The sequence below is a fragment of the Acomys russatus genome, chromosome 24 (assembly GCF_903995435.1).
Source record: "Acomys russatus chromosome 24, mAcoRus1.1, whole genome shotgun sequence".
Lineage (NCBI taxonomy): Eukaryota > Metazoa > Chordata > Mammalia > Rodentia > Muridae > Acomys > Acomys russatus.
The window spans coordinates 35209528-35228325 of NC_067160.1; the positions used below are offsets into that span (position 1 = coordinate 35209528).

Genomic DNA, 18798 nt, shown 5'->3' on the forward strand with positions numbered 1-18798 from the left:
CAAACAACAAACAACCAAAACCAAACAAGCAAGCAAACAAACAAACAAACAAAAAGCCTTACTGATGAGTTGGGATTCAAATCTTTTCTAGAATACAGAGCTGTATTTAACATGGAATGGTGACAGCCTATTCCTTTAAACACCCTCATTTTAAAATTTTTATTTATTTATGTATTCACTTTATATCCCAATTGTAGCTTCTTCCTCCTCTCCTCTCTATCCCAGCCTCTCTCCTTCTTTCCTCCTCCCTCTTCCCCTATTACTCAGAAAAAGGGATCCCCACCCACCCACCCACACCAGCTCCTCAAGTCACATCAGGACTGAGCGCATCCTCCTCTTACCCAGGGGCCTGGCAAGGCAGCCCCACCATGGGGTAGTGATCAAAAAGCAGGCAACAGAGGCCATGTCAGAGACAGCCCCCCCACTAGGGGACCCACATGAAGCCTGAGCTGCCCATCGGCTACATCTGTGTAGAGGGCATGGGTCCAGTCCTTGGTTGGTGCTTCAGTCTCCACAGGCCCCTCTGGGCCTTGACTAGTTGGTTCTGTTGGTCTTCTTATGGAGTTCTTGTCCCCTCCAGGTCCTTCTATCCTTCCCCCAACTCTTCCACAAGACTCCCTACACATTGCCCATTGTTTGGCTGTGAGTCTCAGCATCTGTTTCAATCCACTGCTGGTACACCCCTTATCTTTATAGATAACCCCACAACTACCTTGTAATAATAAATCTACACATTTACCTTTCTTCCTTATTTATTACTCCAATTGTCACTGAACATTTTAAAACAAAAATTTTTCTTATTTTCTTGAGCACTAAAGACAAATTAAATTAATCTAAAGTCGACATCATGATAAAATTTTTTTTTAAATCCATGTAACAGACTCCAGTGAAAGATTCTACCTTTCAAAGTACATTGGAAAAGAACACAAAGTCAATTTCATAGGCACAGAAGGCTGGACTGGTAGGTCTTTGGTAAAGCCTGATAACATGTGTTCATTCTGGAACACAGGTGAAGGAAAGAACCAACTCCTGTAAATTGCCCTCTGTCCTCCACATATGTGTGCGTACACACACACACACACACACACACACACACACACACACACACACACACACACGCAAGTACTTTCACTAATCCAGACCCTAGAAACAAAATCAGAAGAAAATTAAGGTCTACTAATGATTGTAATTTTACTAGACAATGTATCAATTTCATGGTCAAGAAACACTGGGGAATAAAAAGATACTAAAAATGTTACTTTGTCCCAAATGAAGCCATATATAATATCAAACAAATAGAAGCTATGAAGACAAAGATGTCTCAAGATGCTGAGTGAAGTGGGATGAATCCTTATCAGGCTTTAAAACTGATGCTTTCAGGTGAGTCTGAGGTTGAGACAGATGGAGCAGACTGAGGATCTACCCACTCCCTGTTTCATGGGAGCTGAAAAGCCTCACTTAAGATGAGTCATTCAGAAAGCAGAAGGACAAAGAGACCAATACAGCCCATGTCTGACATCAGCACATAGTCACCATCAGAATGAAGTAAATGGAACAACCAATCAAAACAGAGAAGACAAAGTCACTGATGCAGAAGCAAAGGAGTATCCAAAAAATTATACCCAGACTGAGCATTCACACCACCACCACTCACACCCTGGACACTGCAAAGAAGAAGCACAGCGCTCTCTCTCTCTTTGGTCTCTTCTTATAGTTTAGGGGCCAATGTGCTTTTCCTGTTCAGGAGTCTTGCCAAACACCACACCATCTCTTTGTACCCGGCTCTCCTGAACTGAAGGCAAGTGCAGGTATGCAGAAACAAATGGGGGGGGGGGGGCAACTGTGTTCTAATTAAATTTCATCAACAAAACTAAGTGGTGGGATGGATTGGGATAATAAGCCATAGTAGGCCAACCTATGTCACAAACAAGCACAGCATCGCTACTGGCTTCTAACTGAGTATCCAGTGTTCTAATGGCCCACATGTAGAGGGGAGAGGTTCCTTTTTAACACCTAAAAGAGCAGAGGTAGGAGGGAAAGAAATGGGAATTCTAGAAACAGCAAAGAGGCATTCACTTGACATTCTGAGAAAGGGGACAACGAGACCAAATATGTCACTGCACATTCAGAGTCCTTCCAACTTGACATTCAGAGAAGACTAGGTGTCTGGATTGGGGAAGAGCACTCTTAGAATTTCTTGAGTCTTGGTAGGCTGCTACTGAGGGTGAGCACGACGCAGTGGCATCCATCTCCCCTGGTCAGGGAAGTTTCATGACTCAATTTACTCTTTGTTATTTAGCCTCCCTGAAGAGTCTCTCCCATCACCTGTCTCCTCACCCCCACTCACCCAAAGGAAAAACAAACAAACAAACAAACAAACACTAAGCTGCATTGGCATAAAATTTTATTCTTTCAGACAGCATATATCACCCATGGTGCCTAGAAACACACATTTAGTGGCGTTGGTAAATGTGAGTCATCAGAGGCCTCCACATTGTCAAGAAACACGCAGCATGCATTATACTATATAACTCAAAGCTTTACACCCCGACCCATAACCACGTCATAATTGGCAATGGGCTCATGGAATTTCAACTGGATAGTTCCCTCCTACAGCTGCCCTTCTCACTGACTAGGTGGTTAGGGGGTACTATTGTTTGGATCTTAACTCTTACAAGTTTGGTCCTCAGCACGTTGGTGCAGTTAAGGAGGTGGTTGAGTCTTTAGGACCTGCGGGCTAGTAGGAGGACTTAGGACATTGGGAACAAGACCTTGAAAGGTACTATAGAACCCTACGTGCACATTCTCTCCCCCACCCCCATTTCTCTCTTTTTCCTTCCTTTCCTTTTATTAAAAAGAATCATGTATAACCCATATGCCTGCACATATGCCTTTGCGCCACCACATACATGCAGTACTCACAGACGCCAGAAGAGGGCACTGGATTCCGTGGGACTGGAGTTACCAGTTGTGTTCTGCTAAAGCAGTGCTGAAAATCAAACCGGGGGCCCTCTAGAAGATCAGTCAGTGCTCTTAACTGCTGAGCCATCTCTCCAGCTCATCCTCTGTCCTTTTCAAGTTTCTATTATGAGTGAATGCCTATTCACTCTCTGACACAAGTACCAAACCAGTAGGTACTGAAATCTCCAAACCTGTGAGGCCAAACAAACCATTTATCTTTATAGATGGATCATCTCAGGTACTTGTTACACTAATGGGAAGTTAAACCAGTAGAGAAATGGCTCTCCCGTGGGTAGAAGGGTCACATTTCACAGAGATGCTCTGAGCTAACCACAGAAACCAGAGAGTCTGACCCAGCAGCCTCTGAGGGAGTCCATGAGGTCACAAAGTCCTTCCAGGTGAAGGTCTACTCAGGCTAGGGCCTATCTCCTTACTGTAACCATCAACAAAACCGGCAGGAGCCTCTGACAGAAGACAGAACTGACAGGACGCAACACCCCTGGATCAGGACAGTGGAAGTTAGGGGGTCCTCTCGGTTCCTACCAAGTCCTCCTGCTCCATGCTGTGACCCTCATGCAGGAGCTTTTCAGCAAAGCAAACCTTTGCCTTCTACTTTGGGGTCGAATATATCCTCTTTATCAAGTGCAAGATGGACCTTGGCACCAAAGTTCACCGGTCCACAATTTCCGCCTTGTGCTTCATAGTGCTGGTGGGCTCTGCCTTTCCTAGCAACAGCACCCTCATAGCAAGGGAAGCATGAAGATCCAGGCCAGCACCGGGAGGTAGGGTGTGGGGACACTGCCACCAGATGTCCTCTGCGCATGCATTACAGCAAAGACCGCATTCGTGTGGTTGGTGGGCAGCTCTACGTTGCAGATCATCCCTTCACAGCAAGACCTGCACTCCTGTGCACAAGGAAGGAAGAGGAAGAAGAGTGAAGAGCAGGGAGGGGACAGGAACAAAACCCAAACCAAATAACAGCAGCAAATCAAAGCAGGTGCTGGAGTTGATAGGGCAGCCTGGGCACTTGCCCCAGGCTGTGGGCACCCTTCCCGTGCTGAGCAAATGCTGCCCTGAGAGTCTCCATCCCAACCTTTGAATTTTCTGTGTCAAACCCAAGCATAAGTGAAGTAAACAAGGGAAACTGAAGTAAACTACCCAGTTGGTAGATCGTGACACGTTTATTAGAAAACAATGAAACCAAAGCCAAAGTTAGGAACCTTCCGGACTTGTCTTTGGTTTTCTTTCTTAGGATTCCTTGTTAGCTGGTAATGGTGACTCGCTCTTGTCTGTGCCCTCACTTGAGCCCCATTATGACTGCAGTGATGGTTTGCTTAAAAGAAAAAAAAAAAAAAATCAAAAAACAAAAAGTCCAGGTTCTTAGGAGTGTTTCCAAGGAAGCGACCTCTGATCGCAATAGCAATGCAGGCCTGGCCCAAAGCCATGATGTCATGAACTGGCCACTCGTGCAGGTTTCCAGGCCAATGAGATAGCAGGCAGGCATCAACCTCAAGCACAGACCTGAGCAGCTGTCCAGCCAGCTAGCTGGCCATCAGTTTCACCCAGGGGAAAGTTTTTTTTTTTTTTTTTTTCCTTTTTGAATCTTGCTACAAAGCCCAGGCTGCCCTCACACTCACAATCATCCTGCCTCGGCCTCCAAAGTACCAGGATTACAGGCATAAGCTACGGTGCTTACTCCTGATGCCCTAGACGTCTATGTGAAATTCCATTTCAGGCAATCTAGGCTGCTCCCTTCCAGCCTCGCCAACACACCTCCCATATGGCCCTTGTATGATCAGAATCAACTGATCACTGATGTCAGAGTCACTGACTTGCATGCTACATCACATTCTAAAACCTTGTGAAACATATTGTCAAATAATCACCGCCCCCCCCGTCCCAAATTTTAGGATCTCTGCATATAAGAGTACACTTTTGTTTGGGATGATACAATGAGAATATCAGAGATCAACTGATCTGATATGTATGTAAATTTATCTTATTCTCCTAGACTCTTTCTCCTCTGAGCGAAGATGCAGAAAGAGACAAAGTTTCAATGGCAAAAGCCATGTCTTTTTCTCCTTTCTGCCTTCTAGTTAGTTACCCTGGGAAGGGATTGTGATGATTTTTGACCAGGAACAGAACTCCAGACTCCAGTGCCTTCTATACCCTCAAGGATGGATTATTTATGAGCTTTTAGAGTTGGCTTCAGACTATTCCTCTGAAGCCCAGAGGTTAACTCTGGAGCCTGGGAATTAATATTTGTTCTCAGTAACATCATCATCATCATCATCATCATCATCATCATCATCATTATTATTATTATTATTATTATTATTATTTTGAAGACAGAGCATCTTCAAATGTCTGCTCTCCTCACGGCACCATAATGGCGTCTTTGTGTTGCAGTGCAAACAAATCTAAGATATAGCTTTTCCTTCTTGGTTCTGCTTTGATGCATAACTTACCACCATCACCACGAAACCTAGGAAAGTAATTATACACACACACACATACAAATCTTTACCGTGTGCTCCGAATCTCGGCTGTGGCGGCAGCCAACAAAATGGCATTCGTTTTTAGAGGCACACTTTTTAGTGATGGATATACTTCTTCCGTGGCTGGTGAAGTGATGAACTGTCAAGCAATATTGTGTGTCTAGGAAGATTTAACAACAACAAAAGGCAATTTTATGTTCCATATTGCAAAAGAGGCCCCTCCACCATCTTGCCAGAAAAGATTATAATTTAGAATAATCTTAAGACTTCCAGGTGAGAAACTTAACAGCAGTGAATGCTATAGTTTGTAGGTGGCATTTCTGCAAAGACATCGGCTCCCAAAGTACACATGTGTTTTGAAAATGAATATAAATGGGTATCCAGTTCCTTTGGCATTAGCTAAAGCTGAGAAAAATGGACAGAGTTCTCATCAATCCTTGGCCTGCTAATAGAATAGGCAAGTATTTATGTCCCCCGCCTGCCCTTTCTTCCTCAGAAGCATATGCTCTGGAACTCCAAATTAAGACAGAAACTGTGAGCACAAAAAGTACACATCTAGAAACGTGGAACTTCACTCAAAATTTGTTCCTCACAGGCTACACGGCAAATGGGTCCCCAGCTACATATCAGGCCACCCTTCTTCCTCATCTTGCTTATTCGGAATTTAAGCCCTCTAGCACGTTAGACTTTACCTCATCAATGTATTTCACTTTTTCTCTCCTCTTCATTTCCTGTTTCCCACCCATCCCTGCTCCATATACTTAGCTCATTTCTATATGGTTATCCTCACTGTTTGAACCATACATTTTATGACTTAGCATTCTCCTAAGAAAGTGATCCAGGTAACACCATCGGATGTTCTGTTTTAGTTCTGTGTCTCCCTGCTGCTACCAGAGACCGTGGAAATTCTCCATCAATTTATTCACTATGGATCTTAATTAGCAACTGACTGGGAGGAAATGGAACAAGATTGAGAAGGCAGAGTTCCTGTCACAAGTAAGTCCTGTTAGATCCTTTAAGATCATTGTATTTTTTTTTAATGACATGTTCATATATACAGCGGCATTTTGATAACTTTAGTGATATTTACAATGGCAAATATATTCCTATTATAGATTGGTAGTCAGTCACCTTCTAACTTGTGTTCATTCAGTCCTCACCACGAGCCTTTGGAAGGCCATAGACCATATTAACATCCATTTTGGTTGTTTTTTGTCTTAGACAATATCTCATTATGTAGTCCTGGCTGGTCTGGAGCTCCCTATGTAGACCAGGCTGACCTAGAACTCACACAGAGGTCCTCCTGCCTCTGCTTCCTGAGTGCCAAGGCTTTAGCACCACCACCTTGCCCATGGCCATACATGTGGAAGGGTTACATGGATGTAAGGTAGGATTCGAACCAAAGCAGGTTTCAAGGATTTGTCCTCATAATCAGGACACTTGGCTGCCACCCAGGATGCTCCGTTTTATTATTAAACTGGACAAAAGCGGCTGACTTTTGGATTCTGAAGGAAATGGAGCCATTAAATTGTTTGGAGAGGGCATTTCATTGTACATTCCAAACTCAGAATAATTGGAAACTAATGGCTGCTTGTGTTTATCTGGAGAATTGCACACATCACCCACATGAAAGTAACCTCTAAGCTTGTCACCCCCCCCCCAAAAAAGCTGTTGTAAATAAAACAAGAAATATCCACATTGTCATGTTTGGTTACAGCAAGACCCCCCTTTTAACAAGGCTGACAGGCCACAAGTGTGGCTATACGGAGAAAGGCAAGTCTCAGATGACAAAGAACATTGGCTCCAGGCCTTCTTGTCCTGGATGGAGGGTTGACTATCACTTCCCAAATGACGGCAAAGGGAAGCGTAAGAAATGGCACCACAGTTATAATGTCAGATGGTAAATGTCTTTGAGACTTCACCAGCAGATGGTCAAGAAATGAGCTCTCATGCTGTGCTGGAAGGTGGGTCATTCCACGCTGGTTCCTGTAAGAGATGGCATCTCAGGTGGCCGAGCCACCTAAGCTGCCTTTGCTGTTGCTGACACTGTTTGGGGGACAGGAAGGTAAGGTCTCCTTTTTTTAAAAAGATGGTTAAAAACAGATGCTATTTGGGCTGGAAAGATGGCTAGGCATTTGTTGATCTTCTGGAGGAGCTAGGCTCAATTCCCAGCCCCCGTGCAGACAGTAGCAATCATCTATTAACTCCAGTTCCAGGGGATCTAATACCTTCTTCTGGTCTCCTTGGACACAAGCCGTGCATGTGGAACACAGACATACATACAATCAAAACCTCATATACATAAATTAATGCTTAAAAGATTTTTAAATAAGCAAAAGAGATGATATTCTAAAACCTAGAAGCAGATAAAAGGCTTTAGTTGATAACAAATTGGAGCATCATTCCAGATACAGTCAGCACAGACTTTGAGAGGCGACTGAAGGAATAGCACGCTCCACAAAGGAAAAGCCAATGAACAGGTAAACCTTAAAGCTGCTCAAACCCTTCTACTTGGTCTTCAGTGGGAACTTAAAGCACACTGTTACAGAATTATATCGACCATCTGAAATAAATTAGGAGAGATAGCTATCAACCAACCTTAAAACTTTAAAACAAATTAACCAGTCTCTTCCTGCGTGGTTTTAAAGTCCACTCTACAAGGTGGAACTCATGCCGGTACTATTAACTGGGCCAAAATCGGTGGCTAGGAAGGTCCCCAGTTCTAGGAGAAACCATCCTGCTATTGTTCTGCTAAAGGACACAGTGATAAATTGCCTCTATGTTCTCGCTTTTATACCCATAGGTTAGTACGTCTCTCAACCCTCATCAAGGAATCTTATTTCTACAGGACAGAGCAATTAGTAGAGAGCCACAAGTGGTCAATGGACAGAGGATAAGGATGTGGAATCCTCAGTGCTAACTCGACAGCTGTACCACAGCGCCTGCTCCACGGCTCAGGGCTCGTCATGGAGAAGAAGGGTTCAGGAAGGTTTTAAGGGCCAGGGAAGTGGCTATTTGCAGTGAAACAGTATTGTTCTGGATACCACAGGGCCACTGTGCACATGAGCTCACAGTAGCTGCACAGAAGATCTGTACAAGGTCAAGCCAAACAAAAGGACAGGCAAAGAAGAGACTCATGAAATCCCACTCCTGGCTGAGGAGCACGTGATGGCTGCTCCGTTAGTTGAGTCAGCTTTCTTCAGGATGCGGCCCCTAAGAGGATACCCCTGAACCCATAGATTGTCTTTTACCCATCCCCACTAACTGGACTCAGTGGGCTTAACGAAAAGGAAAAAACTCAAAACTGGGGAACAGTGTAGGGCAGAGGAATAAGGGAGAACTTGGAGGGGAACGAAAGGAGAGCAGATTTCATGAAAAATGAATTATATGCATGTATAATATTCTAAATAGAAAAAAAATCCTCTAAAACAGCTAACAAAAACTGTGTGGAAACAGGAAGGAAAATGCACAATCATACACGTACAAGCAAATGACAATTTAAGAGCAGTCACTCTGCAGAAATGTAAAAGAACCTCAAGAAAAAAGAGTCTAATAATTGCTTCTTCCAAGCAAGGGATAAAGAAGAGCACTAGCCATATGGATGCTACAAGCATGGACACTTAACTTAGCAGTGACTCTCGGTAATGTAGCCAGTGGAAGTGTTTTTGAGTTGGGGGGATTCTACAGATTTCCCATATCTGGGGTGGGGAATAGCCACTCTACTACTATAAACAATATAGCGACAATACTCCCAAAGATTCACAGTAATGGGCGCCAACCAGCAACTTCTAAATTGAATGTCTGTTCTGCTGTTTGTTTCTCTTATGCCATTGCATCTGAAAGCCTAGAACAGGAACAGCCCAGTCTCATTGCAGCCCTCTCAGTTCTGAAGTCCTATCAGCATATCCTATCCATGTTTTACTTTCAACTCTGTAATGAAAACATTCACTTCCCTCACAGCTCTATTTCTACCACTGGGAATTCCAGTTCCTGTCTTCCATCCAAAAGCAATGGACAGTCCCCACTGGGTGTAGTCCTTGACTCCCGTCTCCAGCTACCCAACAGCAACATTTCACGTCACAATCAGTATCCTATGTCAGAAAAAACAAAACAAAACCAAACCATCTGCCTTTCTTCACACATGGGTCCCTCTCAGACTTTTTCTCCATTTCCCACAGTGCCACAGTGGCCAGTCTCTTTTAAGAGGTCACACCACCTGTTGCCTCTGGAAGCCTTTACATTGGAGAATTCCCTTCCAGGCACACCTTTCCTGAAGATCTCCATTCGGCTTCCTTGTTTGGTCATTCGGGTCATTGTTTTAATGTATATTCAGAGAAGACTCCCCATGGACCCCTAGTCAATGGCATCCATTCATCTTTTAGCAAGTCTTTGCTGGGATGTTAGGAGCTAGGCACTGGATTGGAGATGTACCAGTAAACTACCCAGGATAGCCAAATGTTTGCCAGGGGAGCGAATGTGCTTCCTAGGCATCAGTGACACTTGAGAGTGGAGTACAGAAACCTTTCTTTGCTTTAAGCCCATAACTGTGACTTTACTAGGGTAGCATCAAGTGCCAAGCGTTTCTGGAATTGTTTGAATGCGTTAGTCAACACTGCTTTCTGTCTTCTTCGTAAGCACCTTCTCAGGAATATTTCCAACGATGACTACAACTGCGTGCTGAGGCCGTGTCACCCATTTCCACATTCTCTCAGGATAATCTGGTGTCTTGGATAGTCTTTCTCAAGAAATCCAGGACCCCTGAAGAACGTCACTGGGCTGGGTTGGCATGCTAACCTAGTACACAAGACACCTCCCTCCAGCTAAGGGAAGGACCTAAAGAGAGATCAGACAAGAATCCGGAAGAGCCTCCCAAGCTCAGATACTCACCCTGCGGACACCACTTGTCCTCTGCCCATCGGTTGCAATTATAATTATCCCCTGCATTTTCGCAAGTGAAACACTTGAAACTATTTGGAAATGGTGTGGCTTGAAAAAATAAATAAAGTAAGGTCAAAAAAACACACATTTTTCCCAACATCAAAAATAGCACACAATCAGCATGTTTATTAGATGAAATAAAACATGCAAGACGTCCTGTTTGGAGTGCCTGTGTCCCGAGAGCTGGGTGACCCGTCAGGCTTGTGCTTGGTTCATTTATTCCCTTCTATCAACTACTATAATCTTCCATCATAGAGAAATGAAAATGGCTCCACAAGCTACTTTGAAAGATCCATAGTATGTTTCTATTACAGTTAAATCTTCTGAAGTAAGAGGAGTTGAGGGAGTGTGCAAGGATGGTAATGGCATTGGAGATTATATGGCATGTGCATACACAGACACATAAGCATTTATACACATACATATACGTGTATGTGTATATGTGTGTGTGTATATATATATACATATATACATATAAAGGAGTTAGACAGAAACAGAGAAGATGGAACATCTGGATAACATAGAAAATACAAAGTGGCCAGACAGTAGTGACATACACGTTTAATCCCAGCACTTGGGAGGCAGAGCCAGGTGGATCTCTGTGAGTTCGAGGCCAGCCTGGGTCTACAAAATGACTCCAAGACAGCCAGGCTACACAGAGAAACCCTGTCTTGAAAAACACAAACAAAACAAAACAACAACACAAAATAACAACAACGGCTCAAAACAAATCGAAGAAAGGAAAAGAAAACGCAAAGTGAAGGACAGCAGTCATACACCCGTCCGTCCTGCGCAGGGCTAGGCTGAAGGCAGCCCTCACCCTGGTTGTGTGTTGCCAGCCCCGGAAAAGCGTTTTAAAAGAGAAGAAGAGAAAGAGAAAGACACACATGCTACACATCTCAGCCTCTGGACTACTATTTGGCTGCTGTCAGTGACAAGACTTTTATGCAGCATTAATTGTGGGTAACAGTAATGAAGGTCCAGGGCACACTCTTCCTCTCATTTTCAAACTTTCTGACGCAAATTTCATATGCAAAAACTTTCTATAGCCAGTAATCTTCTCTGACAAAGAAATCCCCAAAGATCACTGAACTCTCTCTGCCGTGTCACGATCTGACAAAGAAATCCCCAAAGATCACTGAACTCTCTCTGCTGAGTCACGATCAGAGACAGTGACCACAAGGGACTTGTTTGTGTTCTTGAAGGTGAAGCCTTGAGAGACTAGCAGGAAGCAGCCCTCTCTAGAGAAGGGAGAAGCTTTCCACCACTGCACCCTCGTCCCGGCAGGCACTGGGCCTGCTTCTTTCACTCTAGGTAGAACCAACCATTCTACAGAAGTGTGGTAAATGGAAAAGGGACGTCAAACAGACACAGAATGAGGACCACAGCCCCTACTTACGGTCAAGAGGGGGCCTCACGTTGTAGAAGTTGATGTTCTTGGCAAATGCCCAGTTTTCCGAGAGGACCAGGATCTCAAGGATGGTCACAGCCAGAATGTGGCAGAGGAGCAGCATTCTGACTTCCAAGGCCTGGGCAGGCCAAACTCATGTGTCTGCAAGGAAGACACAGGCTGGGTCAGCTCATTTGTTTTTTTAAACATCAACAGGAGTTGTGTTTTGTTTCTGCTTGGAAAGCTCAGTTTTGTTTTAACCTGTTGAAAAGGGTCAGTACCACAGTTATCATTCATTCAGATGAAAGGTAAGTCCTTACTGCCTTCTACTGGCCTGTTGACTTCCCACAGGACACCCAGTCACCCTCCCTGTCCAGCCTGGCTACACCAGGTTCCTTCTGTGCCTGGGGCTGGCTAGTTGATGCTATGCTGAATCACACGGATTGTTTGTTTGCTGATTTGTTTGTCTTTCCAATCAACCTTGGTTCCTGGTTTATTTACCTGGAGTCACTGAACCACTTATTTCTGAAATCCTTTCCCTGAATAAACAGAGGTCTTTGATCAATTTCACAACTCCATCAAATCCTGGGGGGGGGGGGGGACACCATAAGAGTAAAGCCAGCAGAGCAAATAGTGAGTAACGCAGAGTGAGCCTGGACTAAAATCTCTGCTGATCCTAGAGCTCACGGGTGCCAGCAGAGAAGAGAAGAAAGTGTCACATGAGGTACCAGCGCCACCTGCACCTGTCACACCGGGTGCAAGGACAAACCACCAGGATGCTCCAGAGGAAAGAATCAAAGTTGAATACTGGAAACAATGCAATGATACTCCTGGTCCAAAACATTATTTCCTCTTTTCAGAAGGGACTGAAATTCAACGGAATGACAGGCACGCACACAGTGCTGAGTAAAGCATGTGATATTTTGCGCCCCCATAGAAGCCACAGGTTCCGCCCATTGAAGCCAGCATCGTGGGAGTACTTAAATCTGCAGTCTCATCACTGTCAGGTTGTCTGGCCAGGGAGAGGTGGGTGTGGGCTGCAGATGACAGCATGCAACTCGGAGTCCAAAAGTTCAGGTGCTGGCTCTGCTGTTTATTAGCTTCTTGACCTTGGGCGGGCTCTTTAAACTCTATTACCCTCAATTTCCTCATCTGTAAAATGGCTTAATAATACCCAAACTACCCACACATTTAGATAATTGTGAGCATCAAATACAGGCTCAGATAGGATCACATAGCTTTGTGTGAATAAAACAACATAATAAGAGTCCTGTGGAAATGCTAGGGTTCAATAGCATCGGCCAGACCCATTTTCTTCTTGCTGAATCAACAAGTCTCAATGGCTTAGGAAATTTTTCAAAGAAAAAAAAAACGGTTTATATCCATATATACACATGTGGGTCTTCACATTAACTTCTCTTGAAGCCAGGGTACTAGTGTGGGGGCTCCTGAATCTTACTTCTTCCCTTGTGGTGTTTTGCACATAAGTAACACATAAGCAAGGGTACTGAACTGAATGCCAGAGAAAATGGAGTGGCAAGATCTTCCCTTCCCTACAAAGGATCTTTGGGAAGGCAAGTCCAAGTCACTAAGGATGTAGTCAGTGAAAGAAAGCATACTGTGTGTATGGGATTTCTAAGAATACAATAGGGCTAAACTTTACAGATTCTGTTTGTTTACATCAGCACATAGACCCAGGTATATTAAATATATGTTTTCTAGTTCATTTTAGTAACCAATATAGAAATATTAGAAGTCACACTTGTGGTCTTTCTGAAGAAACAGCCAGCTAATTACATTATCTAATCAAGTGGTTATGTTGAAAAAAACAATTCTGCTTTTCTTATTCCCACATTGAAATTGGTCCATCCCGGGGCTGTAATGAATCTGTATTCAAAAGTTGGAACCCAGTATCCCAAGAGAAACATTTTATGATGGGGAGATGAGTGCCCTCCCCCCCCCAAACCTCAGAATGAGTATGCTCTACAGCAACCCACATTGTGTAATGCCAATGAGACTCCTAAGATCGTGGATGGCAGATTTGCGTGCTCTCCACTCAGATCCCCTTTCATCCTGGAGCAGCTGTGGGTCCTTGGACAAGTTGCTGACGCTTCCCGAGCCCGCTTTCTCTCTCTGTAGAACAGTCCTAACAGCTGCAGTTTGGAAGTGGCAGTGTGCTCGCTGAATGCTTTCTCTGGGGTGGTGAAGTGCACTGGCTCAAATAGCTGCCTTTCGCCCCAACCCTTGTGATGCCTGGTTCAAGCTCATCAACCTCGCTCTGTCACAGTCTCTGTGCCTCTGAAATGGGCATAGTAATGCTTCCTTGAAGAGCCGTAGGAATAAAATTAGCTAAAGTGCATATAACATTTGAACTCCTTGGTTAGTTATGTGCCTGGATTTTGGCTAACTCTAGTAAGCACTTACTAGTGCAAACAAATTCCTAGTTTAAAACTACAAATCCAAACCCCTGGTTTTCCTGAAGTAATTTTCTGTTGAAGTCACAGCTTATGCATTCATTCCAGTCGTCATTATCGGCATCCAGGATGGATCATACACTGTTACCATTGACTCCCCCAGCGATGCCTTTCCTCTCATGAAAACTGCATTTTAGAGGGGAAAGGTGACACAGTGTGGATGTGTGTAATTCAAGACAGTTACAAATAATGTAAAAAAGCAAAGCGAGTAGATGATATCTTCGTATGAGGGGAGGGGCCATGTTGTATATGACAGTCTGCACACGCTGCTCTCAGTAAATGGCATCTGAGCAGATGAATCAAATGGAGAGAAGAAACAAGCTAAGCCAAACAATCTAAAGAAAACCAACCTAGATCTTATGGAGGGAAGTTCGGAAAATAGGTCTGGACCGGTGGCTCAGTGGCTAAGAGTATTTGCTACACAAACATAAGGGCCTGAGTTCAGATCCATATAAAAAGTCAGGCACATCGCAAAGGTACCAGCTATAGCCCACATGTGTGCCTGTAACCCAGGGCCATGTAAGTGGAGATAGGAGGATTGGTGAGGTTTGTGGGCTGATGGTCTAGCTCCTGGTCTCTCACTGAACAAGGAATGAAGAATAAAGGAGGACACTGATTTCCTTCTCTGGCTTCTTCATGCACACACAGGCATGGGCATCCATGCACACACCTCACACACATCTGAGCACACACACACACTAAAAGCAGACACACACACACTAAAAAGGGTAGCTGCAGGTGTGCTTGGAGCATGCAGTGTACTGGTTTGGGAGGATAGATGGGCAGGCCGTGGATGAAACCATACCACATAAGCACTTAGCATAGACGAAGGATAGCAGGCTACCAAGAAGAGACTTGATACCCTATGAGCATATACAGGGGGTGGAAGTCCCCCTCAGTCACAGTCATAGGGGAGGGGAGTAAGGGGAAAATGGGAGGGAGGGAGGAATGGGAGGATACAAGGGATGGGATAACAATTTAGATGTAATATGAATAAATTAATAAACTAGATTTAAAAAGATTTGGATCCAGGAAAACCAAGAAGTTGAAAAAACCCCACAATTGTTTTGTGTCTGCGGAGACACTCCAAAACCCTCTGCCTTGTCTGTTGTTCCTAGAATGAAAAGGATGTGCATAATGGTGAAGGCAGGGGAAGGTGAGATTCAGAGCCAACAAAAGGTCTCTGAAGGGTTCGAACTACTGAATGGAGTTTGAATGGCCCAGTTGGTCAAGTGTGAGATGAATGCTGATCTCTAGCACCACCAGTGTAGAAAGCCAGGCAGGGCAGTGTGTGACTATAGTTCCTGCATGGGAAGGTGGAGATGGGGGGTCCCTGAAACTAACTGGTCAGTCACCCCAGCCAATCAGTGACGTCTAGTTCAATAGCGAAAGTAAGGTGAGAAGTGACTGAGAAAGACTTTCACCTTGACTTCTGACTTTCATAAGCACAAGCATACGTGCACACGTGTACATACCCCTACACATACAAGTATAGAAAGAAACTAACAAAAATCTAATGAACAAGCCTAAGAATAAGATTTATTTTTTTGGATTCTCCATGCTTTGATGCAGCACTGCAGAAACTGGCTCATTACATTGTGCAACTGGGGAAACTGAGGCTTGGAGGCAGGAGACTGCCATTGACATAGCAGCCCGTCAAAAAAACGGTACCTTTTGACTATTAGAGACATGCAAAACAGGAGAGTCTGAGTCTCACAGCTCTGCATCTACACAGCCAAAATGTATTTTCATTTCCATTTCAAAGTGAAACAGCAAAGTCCTATTCCAGCAACAGGCTCCAAAACTAAAAAAGGTTGCCTGTCAAGTGAGGAATGAACTAAGTGAAAGTGCCTTCTATTTCCTGAGCCACCTTTATAATGTATTACCATACACTGTTTCCCGAGTAACAGCGTCTGTCTCTATCCTCTTCCGTATACAGGCTTGGGTTGACCATGGCTGTGTTTATTTTTCACAAGCAGATGACATCAGGGTAATGAACAAGTAAACGGTTAAATAGTGTCCTGGAGTTTCTGGACATTGAGAATCACTGCACGGAGCCTCTAAAATAAAATACATCTGTGGAGACATTGCTGAGGAGGCGCTCACCACTGCAGTCTCTGTGGCAGGCAAGGTTGCAGGCGAGTGTGTATTTCATTCTGTGGAGAGGGCGGGGTCCGTAATATGTGCTAGGGTAAACCAGGCTATTTTTTCCATGGCCACCACTCAGACTAGTGTTGCTTCTTCACATAGGATGAGGGAGAAACCGTGAGGTTTCGAAGGTAATTGGTACAAATGTGTGTGTAGTGGAGGAGCTCAGATGGTTCTGAGGCCAACATGATGGTGAAAAATTGCTGCTTCCTGCTTCAGAATATAGCTGTAACGGTTGGCTTCCTGGTAAGAATGCTTTTTTTTATTCTGACACTAAGACAAAAGTTCCACGGTACACTATGGGATCTATGTCTACAACCCTCACACTCAATGGAAGATTTAAATGTCTTTCTCCAAGAGAGCTTACTGCTTTCCGCCATGTTTCCCAGAGACAGGCTTGGGCAGAAACCCCATGGGGGGGGGGGGGCTGGTTTTCCCTGTTTTGAGTCCCTTCTTTGGGAGATACATTAACTTGCTACAGAAGGCAAACAGCTTTTTTTTTTTTTTTTTTTTTTTTTTGGCTAGGAGAGCAGAGAGATTTTGTTAAGGCATACTTGTAGGGATACAGGAAGCAACTTTCAAGCAGTCCAGGGAATGGCAGATAGCCAGATTTGAAAGCTCAGGAACCCCCTCCTGAGACTGGCCCATACCTGCCCCAGAATAAAAGACCTGGTTCACAGGAAGGCACACGGTTCAGAAGCAGGCCACCTTCCCAAGCCCCAGTGCTCTTAATCACGCAACCAAAACTTCTGCAAAGCCGGTGGGGTCCTCAAGAAGCAGGATAGCCCTGGCATCCTTCGAGGCTGTCAAAGCACTACTTTATAAAAATAGTCCTCAGATGTACGCTCAGCACATAACCACATACTCAGTAAATATGTTTTGGAATAGAACCAACATCATTATCTAGGACCTAGACAGAGCACCCACCTTCCGTCGTGAGTAAAACAAAGGCATGTGCAGTAAGAAACTGGCAGGGCATCCAATGCTGCTAAATGATGGAGTCCCACCAGAGACCAAAGAGACCAACGTGGGGCAGTCAATACTGCATGTCTTACCCAATTCCTAAACTATGAGTCAGCAAGCACAAAGGTACCTTCAAGTGCTAATGAACGAAGTGAACAGATAATTGAAGAGAAGCGAAGTGCTCCTCCTGAGTCCAACATGCCCGTCAACACTCACATTCGCACCTCCCTGCAAGCAGCACTTAACTGCAGTCAGCCGCTCTAATGACACTGTTAATAAGCCTGGCTTCCCTTGTAAAAAAAAAGGGGGGGGGGAGGGTTGAAGGCAAAGTGGAAATTCAAAATGGGTGCTGAAATTTTAGTGGGAATAAATGGAACAGGAGAAAATATTCCTCTGGAAAGGGGAAGAATTGCCAGAAGGAAACATCACCACTATCCGCAGCTAGAGTGGGGTATGGGCTGCTTCTGGCTGGGAACCCAATGAGGTGAAGACAGACATTCGGGGGCCCTATTAAATTTTGGAAAAAAGCCACGGGGTGTACATTCTGCCCACTTCCTTGCAGAGAGGCTGAAGGCCAGGTGCTAAGCCTCGCCCCGGCATGGAAGCCAGTCTCCAGGGCTCCAGTTTCTGTCTTTGTTGGTGCTTTGCTCTCTATGAGACACAATGTTTGGGGAGGGCTCCTGCATGCCCACATCGTTTGCAGTCACACCCTTAGAGCTAGATTCTGCTGAGCGCGCGGTTTAAAATAGTAAACAAGAAAGAGCGAATCCCCGAGTTCCTATAAATCACTGGTTAACAAAAGACAATAGGAGCCGCTGAAGATGTGTGGGACAATCTTCTTTGAGGGAAAAGAAAAATAATGGCCTTTGCTTCAAAAAGACCCAGAATAAAATCCTAGCTCTATAGTTACTAATTAGACAGTCATGGGCCTAAGAAGTATTGTCCCCATTAGCAGTAAGTAAAGTGACCTTAGAGTTGTGCTGTTAACTTAGGGTATGGTACAAATCAAGACTAACTATTAATATATAAAGTACTTTCTGTTTAACCTCAAGAATTGTAAGCATCAAATTGACCCTCTCCTCCTTCCATCTCTCCCATTCCTATACGCATCATTACCAGTGGACTAAAGATCAGTTCAAGAGATAGAATTGTGCAAACTTATTCCATATTAACTGCAACAAGTGGGACACAGTTGTGGTCTGTGAACTGGTCTCTTAGGAGGACTCAGACATTCTTCGCATCACAGCCAAGACCTGCGCACCAGCACTCCCTCCACTTCTAATAAAATATGATACTGACGGAGGGAGATTACTGAAGAATCCTAGTTATGCACCACGATTCATCAATGTAACATGGTATCCCTATAATACCCTAGATTCTCATTACACTGCTTAAAAAAAACACACACAAACAGAAAATGCTTATC

General features: G+C 44.3%; 1 protein-coding gene across 1 annotated transcript; it reads right to left on the reverse strand.

Annotated features, from left to right (window-relative positions):
• Nucleotides 1-3690: 3690 nt before the first annotated feature.
• Nucleotides 3691-11939, reverse strand: Lypd6b (LY6/PLAUR domain containing 6B). The gene is made up of 4 exons (XM_051166226.1): nt 11797-11939; nt 10347-10445; nt 5489-5619; nt 3691-3866 (listed from the first exon to the last, which is right to left on the reverse strand). Exons 1-4 carry the CDS (start codon nt 11909-11911, stop codon nt 3702-3704), a joined length of 510 nt encoding a protein of 169 aa, XP_051022183.1. The 5' UTR covers nt 11912-11939; the 3' UTR covers nt 3691-3701.
• Between the last annotated feature and the right edge of the window lie 6859 nt (nt 11940-18798).